This window comes from Mustelus asterias, chromosome 7 (genome assembly GCF_964213995.1).
Source record: "Mustelus asterias chromosome 7, sMusAst1.hap1.1, whole genome shotgun sequence".
Lineage (NCBI taxonomy): Eukaryota > Metazoa > Chordata > Chondrichthyes > Carcharhiniformes > Triakidae > Mustelus > Mustelus asterias.
This window is the reverse complement of record NC_135807.1, coordinates 91873237-91886628: the sequence shown is the minus strand read 5'-3', so window position 1 is coordinate 91886628 and position 13392 is coordinate 91873237. Positions and strand designations below refer to the sequence as shown.

At 40.4% G+C, this 13392-nt stretch overlaps 1 protein-coding gene across 1 annotated transcript in view; it reads left to right on the top strand.

Moving 5' to 3' along the window:
• Positions 1-298: 298 nt before the first annotated feature.
• Positions 299-13392, top strand: part of csmd3b (CUB and Sushi multiple domains 3b) — a 1683329-nt gene continuing 1670235 nt past the window's right edge. The window contains exons 1-2 of the mRNA XM_078215503.1: positions 299-357; positions 949-1206. Coding sequence (XP_078071629.1) covers positions 299-357; positions 949-1206 — 317 coding nt within the window. The remainder of the gene's footprint in view (positions 358-948; positions 1207-13392) is intronic.

Genomic DNA, 13392 nt, shown 5'->3' with positions numbered 1-13392 from the left:
TGAACAAATTTTTAAAAAAGCTTTTTTGTCAAACGAGAATCTTACTTTGCAAAACTCGCCTGTGTGTCTCTTATTTATTCTGCAACAGGCAGAAACATACGAGAGCAGAATGAACAGTTAAACAGTATGACAGAGCACAGCTTACGTTAGACGTACTGGGCACAGGAGTGATTCAAGTGCTGCTGTGTTATAACCCGACCTATGTTGCGAGAAGGTGATGAGCCGAGGACAATTACATTCCCATTGAGAGAAAAGCATGAAATGTGAAGTTGACAGGTTGCAATTGTAGTGGCTAATAATGGCATTGCAACGTAACAGTCTCTCAGGAGAAATCAAAGCAAAAGGGCATCTTGTAAGGTCTTTTCAAAGTTTGGCGTAAAGAAAAAAGCAGTAAACCACAATAAATCATCTGAGCCAATGCTTATGTGGTTCATTGACCTTAACTGAGATGAAATTGTAGGTTTATTTTTCTTTTTATTCCATTTGAAAATTTGAACATAAGAACATGAGTGAATAATAAAGTATGCCATCAAGCTCCTATATAAAAATAATATTGTTGCTAAAAGCAGAAAATGCTGGAAAGGCACAATAGTTCCAGTGCTAACTGACAAAAATAATGGGTTTGTGATTTTAATGAATGGAATAAGTTTGCAGGGTATGCAGCTTAACCTCAGTGCTGAAATGTATGATATGTGCTGCAGCCATGCAGAGCTCTATGCTGGAATCTTAAAATATCCTCCAGTATTTTTCATCCAAGTGTGATATGTTTAGGAATCAGTGATTTTAAGAAAAATGAGATTCAGTGATGTTGAGATGATAATGTGAACGGTATATTGGAAATCAAAAGCATAAAACATAATTTTGAATAGTTTGTCTATGAATAAAACCATCACAAGTTGTTGTATCTTAAAGATAAACTAATTTATATTTCAATTTTGTTTTTGCCAGTCGATCTAAATTCTCTTCCTCCTTTTTCATTGCAGGATTTATTTATACTTGTGGAGGGACATTACAAGGACTAAATGGCACAATAGAGAGTCCTGGCTTCCCATATGGGTATCCAAATGGTGCAAACTGTACATGGATCATTGTAGCAGAAGAACGCAACAGAATACAGATTGTGTTCCAATCCTTTGCTCTGGAGGAAGAGTATGATTATCTAGCATTGTATGATGGGCAGCCTCATCCTGCAAACTTTAGGACAAGGTAAATATTCTTTTGCATTGACTGTAATGTGACCACAGAACCTCTTGCTTCAGCATTTGGTCTGATTTTGTGATTATATGATAGTTGCAGTTTGTGTGTTTTTTTTCTTGTAATGTATTTAGCAAATTTCAACAGCTCAACAAGATATTCTCCTATGTGGGGATTTACACTCACATTACATATTACATACAACTTTGGTATTCTTTATACTAAAGAGTTTGCATGCAAAATATTCAATTTCTATACCTGCAGGAAGGACTAGAAAATCCCATCCAATTAATGGGTGGCATGGTGGCACAGTTGGTAGCACTGCTACCTCACAGCGCCAGGGACCCAGGTTCAATTGCAGCCTCGGGTGACTGTGTGGAGTTTGCACGTTCTCCCCATGTCTGTGTGGGGTTCCTCCGTCTGTTCTGGTTTTCTCCCACCGTCCAAAGATGTGCAGGTTAGGTGGATTGGCATTGCTAAATTGCCCATAGTGTCCCAAGGTATTTAGGTTCGGGGGATTAGCAGGGTAAATACAGGAATAAAAGCAAATTATTGCGGATGCTGGAATCTGAAACAAAAAGAGAAAATGCTGGAAAATCTCAGCTCATCTGGCAGCATCTGTAAGGAGAGAAAAGAGCTGACAAAGGCTTTGACAAAGGACAAGCTTTGACAAAGGGTCATCTGGACTCGAAAGGTCAGCTCTTTTCTCTCCTTACAGATGCTGCCAGATCTGCTGAGATTTTCCAGTGTTTTCTCTTTTTGTAAATACAGGGATAAGCTGGGTAAGAGTTGGTGCAGACAAGATGGGCCGAATGGCCACCTCCTGCTCTGTAGGGATTCTATGATTAATCACCTGTGTTGTGATTTAAACATTTTTCTACATTAATTTCAAACATCAAGTTCAATATTACCCTTGGTTGTCACTTTCGATACATAAGATGCTATAGGGCATCAGATTTATTTGTTACCCCTGTTCAAATAATGTTCCAAACAGTCTTTTTTAAGATAAATGGCAACATTCCCAAACTATTTGGTTAAACTATATGATGCAAGTGAAAGGATTAGTCTTGTATATGGTAGTTGATGTGCTGTGAAACAAGGTTTCTATGTCTCCATACTCTGAAGCTTTTGCGTCATTTGATTAGTTTCATGTGACAGATTCAATCCATACACAAATCAGAAAAAATGTTTTAATTAAACTTGTTTAAACATTTCCATCAAGCCACACGTGATGCTACAGTAGTTGTAATTTTACTTTGGAACAGTAGATGGTCGCAGAATTTTAATTAGTGTTTAAGAATGAGCTTCATGATGTGTGAAAAGAAAAAAAAAAACAGTTTTCTGGTCAAATTGCAGATTTCCTGCAAAATTAAAGTTAAATTATACCGCTTTGTTGGAATTGCTAAATTCAGCTGAAAATGTGAAGATATTATTGGACCCGAGGTGATCAGTGAGGTCGCATTTAAACTCAAGGACATGGGTTTAAATTTAAACTGATGGAATGAATGTTGTTTCTGTCAATTTGGGCAGTCACAATTCATTTCCTCTTGACTACAGACCTACAACTTAGAACGTGACACCAGTTTATAATCTTGCTCTAAGAGACCGCAGAATGGTTGGTGCAAGAAATTGGGGAAAATGTATTACGCTTGTCCAGTCGGGTTAGGGTCTTGAGCTGGAGGCTATAAAAAAACTCCAGTGGGGCAAAGTAGAAACATCTTTTCTCTGTACCTTAAATACAGTGAGAAATATTCTCATTCTGTCGGACAAGCATCCCTCTGCTAGGTGAGTTCAATTTTTTTTTAAATCTTTTTGAATCCTACAGTGCAGAAGGAGACTTCGGCCCATCAGGCCTGCACCGACCACAATCCCACCCAAGTCCCACCCCCACCCTAGCTAGTACCCCTGACACTAAAGGGTAATTTAACATGGCCAAACCACCTAACCCGCACATCTTTGGACTGTGGGAGGAAACCTGAGCACCCAGAGGAAACCCACGCAGACACGGGGAGAATGTGGAAACTCCACACAGACAGTGACCCAAGCCAGGAATCAAAACTGGGTCCCTGGCACTGTGAGGCAGCAGTGCTAATCACTGTGCCATCGTGCCGTCCCTTCTTCATTGACTGCAGTGAAAAACTTGTTGATTCATAAGAAAAGGATTGTTTGAAACGTAATGAATTGTTGAGTGAAAGCAATAGGTTAAATTTAAATGTAATGAATATTTTTACACCGCAATGATTGTGAAGAAAATTGTTCATTAGAAAATGATTTTGTTTTAATTGTTGGATACTGGCAACATTTGAAGGCTTATGATTTCTAAACTTTGATAAAATCAAACGTGCATAAGTAGTTGTATTGAACAAGAACAAAGAACAATACAGCACAGGAACAGGCCCTTCGGCCCTCCAAGCCTGCGCCGCTCATGTGCCCACTAGACCATTCAATTGTATTAATTAATGCAGCCCAGACATTGTGCTCTTTAATAATAGTTGTAAATGCTTCATAATTATATGGAATCACTTTGCTATTTTAACAAAGGTATTTAAATTAAACAGCTTGTATCTGTTAAAATAGCATAATTTAATATAGCTAAGTCTTGGTCAATAGCTTTTTCTTATTTCTCTAAAATTTTAATGTATTCCTTACTTTTGCATCTCACAATGAAACTTCGTTGTGTTTCATGTTGAGTGGAGTAGAGCTGATTAAAAATGTTACTGGGATGCGATGTGGCAAGAGGAAAATCGGGTGAAATGCTAAATGGTTCAATTAGCTAGTTTCAAAGTTATGAAATAGATTGCACAAATAAAATTTCCCAACTTCCTGTGTGTCAGTTGCTCTGTTGAAAAACACTTAAATTAGTATAATATAACCAAGGTGAAGTTCATTAAAGTACTGAAATCAAAAGTTCTAGACAGTGAAATGTTGTATTTTTTAATCATTTGAATTCAAATGGAGTCATCCATCTCGGCATCTGATAAACTGATCTTAAAACTGGCCCAAGAAATTGAGTGCACATAAGAAAGAATACATCTTCCTAAAAGATTGAAGAGTGTGTGTCAATGACTGTTATGCAATGGTGAACACCTGTAATACACTGACCAAAATCTTCTCTATCTTAAACATTTCCTGCCTTTGAGATCTTGCGGGAGATCTCCATAAGCATTCTCCAATTAAGGATGGCTGGCAGGGTATGGATGCTTGAGTAATCAAAGGGAAGGCTAGTCAGCAGCCTGACTGAGAAAGCTAAGTGCTGCTCAGTCAGATGGGGAGCAAGCGAGTGTTACAAGACAGATGCTCCATGTTCAGTACTCAGTATTCACAGCCATTTTCTTACCTACTAATGAGGAAGGTTTTAATCATGTTACTTTTACAGACAGATGGCAATCGACACTCGAGGTCTTTTTGAATCATATCAGGGTGAGTGGTACCTTGGCTGCCTTCACTTGAACCTTGGATGAGAAGCTGTTGAGAGAACTGCAGCTGGACAGCAGAGATGAGTGCAGTTCACAAGAGGCAATGTCTGCAATATAGGGTGCACAGACAGAAGCTGAGTTTGCTTGAAATGCTGGAACAGCAGAGCTTCAGAGTTCGGGCTGTCAGGTCGGCTGGTCACAGAAATCGGCAGACTCCTAGAAGTCGTACTGCCGACTCCATCTGGTTATCAGCGACTGTCAGTAAACGCAGCCTTAAACTTGTTTGCCTCCAGATCCTACCAGGGCTCAGCTGGAAACATATCCAGGATATCCCAGTTGGTGGGATACAAATGCATAAGATAGATTATTGGTGGGCTGTCTGTCAGGGTGAGCAATTGTATAAGCTTTGCTTGCGATGATGCTAGTCTCTCTTTGGCTTCGTACAGATTCAGGGCATCATCGACTGCACACTCATGGCAATCTATGCACTCCTGGATGAACCACACAAGTATTTGTTAACTGCAAGGGCTTCAATCCAATTGTGCAACCACAAAAAGATAACTCTGTGAGTTTGTGTAAGATTCTTTGGAGCTTCCAGGACACTTTCATCTCATGGCAGTCCAAATTTCTGGCATCTTCAAATATGGAACCAGTCTTAAAGGGTGGCTGCTAGGGGACAAGGAAAACCCACTTCAAACCTGGCTGATGCCTGTCAGAAATCTGCCCAATGAGAGCAACAACAATATAATGAATGTCATATGCATGCCAAATTTGTGATGAAACAAACCATCTGTATGTTCAGGGTGAAAGAAAGGCCTTTTAAAAAAATTTATTCTTCAATAGGATGTGGGCATTGCTGGCAAAGCCAGCATTTGTTGTCCATTCCTAATGACCCTTGAGAAGATAATGGTGAGCAACCTTCTTGAACGACAGCAGCCCATTTGGTACAGATTGAAGTGAATGGCTTGCTTGGCTGTTTTAGATGCCAATCAACAATATTGTTCTGGGTCTAGAGCCCCCTGTAGGCCAGGCCCAATAAAGACAACAGACTTCCTTCCCTGAAGTAGATTAATGTATTTGATGGGATTATACGACAGTTGATAATAGTTTGACCAGCTTTCAATTTCAGATGTATTCATAAGAACAACAAAATTTAATTTAAATTCCACCAGTTGTCGAGGTGGAATGTGGACTCCCACCATCCCCCATGAGTGGGCCCTCAGAATTATTAATCCAGTGACATTACCATCTCCCCCATCGATAAAGAAATAAAAACCTATGCGTGTACAAATGGTGCAATGAGAGCTTTAAATTCCAGTTGATCAGTGAAATGGCCTCTTAACACAAAATCCAAAAATGACATTCCTTTGCTTTTTGAAGAAGAACTTTAGAATCAGAGGGCAGAATTTTCCTCAGCACGTGGGAACAGGTTTGGAATTGAAGGCTGAAAATATAGGGGAGAGTTGCATTAGGGTGACTCCCTGACACATTCCTGCTACCAAGAAAGTTTCCCAGATCAGCTGCTTGCTCTGCACACCAACTTAAAAGTTAAAGTCCCAATTGGGTGTGATTTTTGTTGAGTTGCAGAGTGGCTCTGCTCCAGCAGATGGGCAGGCCATCAGCTCCATGTGACTATCACTATGACCATCAGAGACTCCATGCCCCATATACCGATCCATAGAATGGAAAGGCTTCCCACAAGGCCTCAACAATTCCCCAATGGGAAGCTCTCTCCATTCTGTGAGGTCTGATGCTTTCCCCCCATTTAAAAAAAACACCTCTTTACGGACATCTCTATTTTGAAATGCCCTCACAATTCCAGACCTTAGCGACCGATCTTTCTAGCCAATGGTATGGTGTTGGTTGTAAGCCTCGTAAAATTCAACCCAAGGTTGAATTTTTTTAATCCTGAAGTTTGATGTTTATTAAGCGCTAATGGAATAAAAAACTTTTGGTTGTTTCCAGGCTTTATTTGCCATAACTTAAATGACAAAGATTAATCTGAAGTATGCCTTTGTGCTGTGTGATCTTCATTGTCATCGCAATTTAAGGTCAGCTATTCTTATCTCAGGCACCAAGGCATATTGTCCAATTTTAATGTATGCATCATAGATCATTGTAATAATATGATAACATTTGTTAATGTGGAAGAATAAAGTTATTAAAAAGAAATATAAATCCACTGATTTTATTGAAATCTAAATGTCAGTGTTTTTCATTTGATCAAAGAATTGCAAAATAGTAATTTTGGAAATTAATTTCCTTGTTCTTTTAACCTCTGAATTTTCTTGCTGCTGATTTACAAATGACCTCAACCCCATGTGCTTTGTTAATGAATTCCCTCTACATCATTTTGCTTCCTTCATATTATATTCCCTCTGTCGACAGCAATACCTGTCATCCCTCAGTACAATGGTTGGGTTGCTGTATCTTTAAATATCTTCATAGGCCCCAATGTGAATCCAATCAAAACCCATCCACTTGTGCAGAGTTACAATTGACTTTGCTGAAGCAACCAAAATCTTGTTTCAATTCAACTGTGTAGTTATATACTATAATGTCTTTAACATAACGTGGAGATGCCGGTGTTGAACTGGGATGGGCACTGTAAGAAGTCTCACAACACCAGGCTAAAGTCCAACAGGGTTATTTGGTATCACAAGCTTTTGGAGTGCTGCTCCTTCATCAGATGATTGTCAGGAACTCAGTTCCAGCAGCACTCCAAAAGCTCGTGATACCAAATAAACCTGTTGAACTTGAACCTGGTGTTGTGAGTCTTTAACATAGGAAAATGTCCCAGAAATGCAAGGGGGGAATAAAAAATGTGTGAGACAAAAGGAGATTTTAGGAAGGATGTTGATCAAAGACTTTGGCTGGAATTTTACCAGCATGCCTGCCCTGATTCCGGGGGCGGGCGAGGCGCGGAGAACAGCATTCTCCATTGGCCTTGGACGGGATCGTACGAACCTCAGGCGGACGTGCTGGTAAAATTGTGCCCTTTGAGTAAAGAGACAGTTTTAAGGATTGTGTTAAAAGAAGAGAGTGAGAGAGATTTGAGAGGGGTGGGGTGATGGTGTTAAGGAGGGTATTCCAGAGCAGGGTCCAGTGACTGAAACACATGAACAAAGAAAATTACAGCAGAGGAACAGGCTCTTCGGCCCTCCAAGCCTGCACCGACCATGAATTACTTTAAAAAGGAGGTATTGAGGCACTAGGAGCCAATGTAGGTCAGCAACCACGGAATTAATGGGTATTATGATATAATGGAGTGAATTTTCACCCTGGCACTGAGTTTCACCTGCTGGAAGAATAGATCAAGAAATACCCATTGGACAAGGTGTAATATTTTCTGTCTATTATTTCTGCCAGGCTCTTTAAATGCAATGAACAGCTACCAGTTCTTGTGCTAGCTCAATGCTTAATGTTTCTTCATCCATTATCTTGATCTCACTATCTCAGCTTGTGTAAAATGGAATTCCACTTCTTTTCCATTACTAAAGTTTCCTCCAAGGAACTCCGTTTCTTCTTCCATTCTAGAACTACCCCTTGTAATTACGCAACAGTCATATTTTTCCCCTATATGGGAAGTTTATGAAACATATTTCTGGCATTCCCTTCAAGATCTAAAAATATATTTGACACATTTTTGTCTTTTTGTTTCACCAATGGCTATTTTCCCTCCTTTACTTTTCTTTTGTTCCTGCTAAACACCAAGTATGTTTTGCCAGATTTTGGCTAATGAAACCAAAAGCTCAACTCAAAATATTTCCCAATTCGTTGGACCCACTTTGGTAAAAAAGTATCTTAAAATGCATTATAATTGCTCCGAGGGGAAGGTTCAAGATAGTGTTGGGCCTGACAAACTCCAGCAGCGGAGCTGCCTTGGTTCTTTAGGGCTTCAACCTGGTTGTATGATAGGCAGTTATGCCCTTGCTGCACACCTCTTCACCCCTTACCAACTCCTCACTAACTGTGTTAGTTTCCAAGTCTCAGGGAGATGATACGATTTTGTAAATTGTTCTATTTTACATTGTTTATTGAATTCCAGGATAGCATTGAATCAGGGGATTTAGTGGATAGATAATTAGCAATTTCACCTGGATTTGAAGCCAGTGTGGTTCACATTGCCATGGAGATCAGTTTTGAGAGGGGAGGAGACATAGGAAGCCATTGAAGGATTAGGTTATAGGTTTTCCTAAAGATTTCCCTAATTCTCACAGAAAAGTCAGTATGAAAGTATATGAAGAGGGAGAAGGGGGAGGCAAAGGAAGGACAGAGGGATGCTTTGGTTATAGAGAGTGATTGTGGATAACCTACACCATGAAAGTGAGTTCAGGAATTAGATGTTATCTAGCTGGAAATTGGAAAAGTACCTGAGAATCAATTTGGACTCGTTCCTCAAAAATGAAGTGTCCATTTAAAGTATAATCATGGTGGGAGATTTTCCATCTTTTTTTAATGTCAAATAGGGGATATTTTCCGTCATTTAAAGCATGTATTACCAACAAAAATGTGCTCAATTGTGATGCTTTTGGTTTGTTACAGTAAAAGTCTTAAAACTTGAAATCTTGTGCATTCCTTCAAAGTAATCTACTTTCTTTAAGTTATAGGTTTTTACAGGGATTGTAACACCATCAATATTGACAACCAGCTCTTTGATCTTGTTGTTTTTCATGGTCCTACAAATGGAGAAAGTTGTCTCTTCCTCAATGCACTTCTCCAGGCTGCCCAGATAAAATCATCCCCAAATCACTTGTACCCAAATATCTAACCTGTACCTTTTCATCCTTCAAGATATTTCTGCAGCTGCTGATCTTATAAACTATTTCCTCCAAGCCACCTTCTAATATCTTGCCTCCAGGAGATTACTGAATTCTCCCTATTCTATATGTCCCCTTGAAATCCCATTAAGTTGATCTTTCTCTACACCCGAGCTATGACTATAACACTACATTCTGCACTCTCTCCTTTCCTTCTCTATGAACGGTCTGTTTTGTCTGTATAATGTGCAAGTATGCCAATACATGTGACAATAAATCAAATCAAATTAAAAATAACCCCCATCCTGACTCCAAGTGCAAGGGATGCAGAACTGGACTAAGCCTGCATCACGAGATCTGGCTGGATTGCACCAAGGTTTGTTCAGTCCCACTCTCTGTCAAAACTACTCACTCTTATAGGTCTGACCACCTGCTGGACAGCCAATTAAACCAGTTCAATGCCCAATCAAAGCCTATTTCCCAACTCTGTTGGTATTTTATTGCTGTTGGGTGGTGTCACTGCCAGGTTATGTGTGGCAGCTACCCAACAGGGCTGCAGGATTAGGCCTTCATTCATGATCATTCCATGGTCCACAGTTGTACACCTGCTACTGCATCCCTGGGAGAGGGAGCCCCCCCACCTCCCACACACACCCCAACTGGCCCCTGTTATGGTACAGAAAAGAAACTTCACTTTGAGACATTTCTCCATGGAAGTACCTCTCACTCCTCCTAGCCAAATTCAGGGACGGCACGATGGCACAGTGATTAGCACTGCTGCCACAAAAGGTTGGAATTGGACTGCTGTGAGGCAGCAGTGCTAACCACTGTGCCATCGTGCCGCCCATTTATTATCCATCTCTAATAGCCATTGAGAAGGTTGTAGACAAATGCTTCCCAACATCTTTTTTTAATCTTCTGGTAGCTTGTATTATAAATAGTTCCTGCTGCTCAAAAGCTAGTTGATTGTAAGGGAACTAGTGTTAATGGATTTTATAACTTTGAAGTTGCCTGGGGGTTTGGGTTCAGCAGTTGTATGTTGTCTTAATTGTATTGGGTGCAATTAAGGATCTTTTTTGTCAGCTTTGAAGAAATGGCTGAAATGTCGTTTACTTCGTAGTATGTTATCTTTAAACAAAACCCATACATGGATTTAATTGATTAACCAAATCTATAGAGTAGAACACCTATGTCAGAGGGAAACCTTTATTTCTGTTTTGACATCATATCAGAGGTGTTATTAATACTTGTTCTTAATGGGTTTCGTATCTGTAGTACTCAGGTTAGAATATGTCATTGTGCAAGAAGATATGACATTGTTTGTAACTGCTTTGTATCTGCAAAGATGTGTCATTTATTCACAATGGAATGTAAATTCCAGGGGCCCAGGGAATAAAGGCTGGACATTTGTCTTCAATCCACATGACCCTAGTTGCAGGGTGGGGGTGGGGGGGGGAGGGGGGGGGGGTGCTCGGGGGAAGGTGACATCTGATGATGCACATACTAAGCCACTGGAAGAGGTGAATTTGGATTAATTCCCAAAAAGCGATTACAGAACAATGAGAAGTGAAAATAAACGTTGAAAAATAAGAGTATTTGTTGGCACAGTTTTACCATGGCTTCATGATATGATTTGCCTGACAATGCTCAGGGAATTGTAGGAACTTGAGGGATGAGAGACTTCCATGTTGTCTTCACTGTGTTGTGTTGATTTTGTGTAAACTCTTGCTTAAGTTCTACTTGATTCATAAGTACTAGTTATCCCTACTTTGTTAGGTTAGACACAACGATGGACCCTATTGTTTGGAATTTGGAACTTAGAGATTTTAATTAAAATGGTTTTATACCTTGAAATTTACACATGCTTGCTTGTGCACAGCTCTGTCCAACACTAGACTGATCCCAAAGTATGGCTCATGCAGTCTCTTTATGGCCAGTACACAACTCAGTTCCACATTACCCCTACAAATGACAGGCCGTTGTACTACATTTCATGCTAAGTCTTTATCCAATTTATTTCAAGTTATTCTGGTTTACCCCTTGTATTTACACTGTTATTACAATCCCATCTACCTCCCTTCCCCCTTTTCAAGGTTCTGAGTTCACCGTTTCAGGAGGTCTGGTAGCTTTATGGCCTTTCCATATCCCCTTTGCACTACTGTTGCTCTGTCATTCAGGTAAACTCTTGATTTGGAAGTTGTTCTGGCATCTTTCCATCTTTGGCATTGAACTGTTCTTTATCGATTGGGCAGTTTTGGTAATCAGTGATTGTTGCTCTATCCCATTTCTTGCAGGGTGGACAAACGTTATGCTCACCTCCACATTATTTCCTTCCTGCTCTTCTTTTATCTTGTGGCTCATGTGGCATTAGTGTACCTTTAAGAGATTTTTTTGTGATTTCTCCTCTCAGAGCCTTAGCTGATATCACTGTTGCCGGGCTGTCGACAAGGAGTCCTTTTATTGCTCCTTAAGTGGCTTAAAAGGTGGTTGTTTATTTTTATTTAGGGGTGTCTATGACTCTGCAATGTTTGGAGGAAAACTGGTTGGCAGGTCAGATGACAGGAGCTCTTTCTTTTCAGTTCTGAGCTGCAGGTTTTAGTTTGGAAGGGAGTGGACATCAGACTGAAAACAGTGTCTCTCTTGCTTTCTCTCTCTCTTTCTCTCTCTCTCTCCCCCCCCCCCACCCCCCCCAACCCTGGGTTTTGGAAGTTCCACTCGTTGGCTGGAAGCAAGGCTTATTACCATCCTGGAGTAAAGCATCTGCTGTTGGTGGCTTGACCAGAGTGTCTCCCTGGTGTTCTGGGAAACTGTTCTGACTTCCAACTGTTCTGGGTGTATCAAGAGGGCTGCTTGAACTTACAAGACTGAGAGTTTTTAGCTCTCGATCCCAGTATCCCGTGAGCATTAGTCTTTGTTGGGTTAAACCAATGGAAAGCGTTTTGTCCATGACAAGGGTTTTGTTTGATTGGAACATCTTAGATATATTTGTGAAAGGTTATTCATTATTGTGGTTGTTTAGTTTTTGTGTGTAATTGATAAAAGTTATGAATTTTCTTTCCTTACATGTTAACTATATTCTTAAATAAACTTTGTGTGATAAAAGCTCCCTAGTGGGTTATTTGAATCATGTGAGGTAAAACACATCATGCCTCTCCTAGCCAAATTCAGGGTGCAAAACTTATGATCCAGGCGGGCTCCATAAAACAGAAACTGTGGAGTTTCTGACCTGAACTATAACACTCATCATGATGCTCTCTGTGGCAGAAGAAGGCCTTTCTAGTTATGAGGATTGGGATGTTTTTAAGTCAGCTTCCCTTTACCTTTGGCTGTGTGGTGTGCTGTCAGCAATGGACAACTGCTACTTGGTTCCAGCATCAACTGTGACACTCTCATGCTGGTTGGGAATTGCATTGTTTGTTCTATGGTCACAGTGTTGATTTCATCAGCAGTCACTGGGGCTGGAGATTGAGGCCATTCTGATTCTTGGTTGCTCTCTTGTCTATCCTTCACTGGAGGCATTATGGTAACCATCTGAGTGGTTGGCTAGTCTGACCAATGAGGGCCTTCTGGCACCTGTCATAAAAATGGATGAAAATGCTTTGCAAGGAGAGAAGACAGTTCAGAGCTGAAGTCCCAGTCAGATGCTCTTTCCTGTTTGAGCTCCTGGGAACTTGTAGTTATGGACAATTTATGATAATAGTTGCCTTGACGTCTTCTGCTATTTTTGAGGAAATTCAGAACTACATTGGCATCTCCACTCAAGAGAACAAAACTGGTTGCAGATAATGTTTATCAGCCACCGTAACTTAGTGGTTCCAGAACCGTGCTTATGGCGGGAAGTTGGATTTCTCCTGGCCTATAGAGTAGTGTTTCTGTTATTCAAAGCCATGGTCTCACAGCCATGTTCCTTTGTCCAATAGAACTGTAACACTGGCTCCTGTGTCCAAAGTTTGTGAGGGTAGCACAGTGGTTAGCACTGCTTCCTCGCAGCACTAGGGACCTGGGTTCAATTCTGGTCTCAG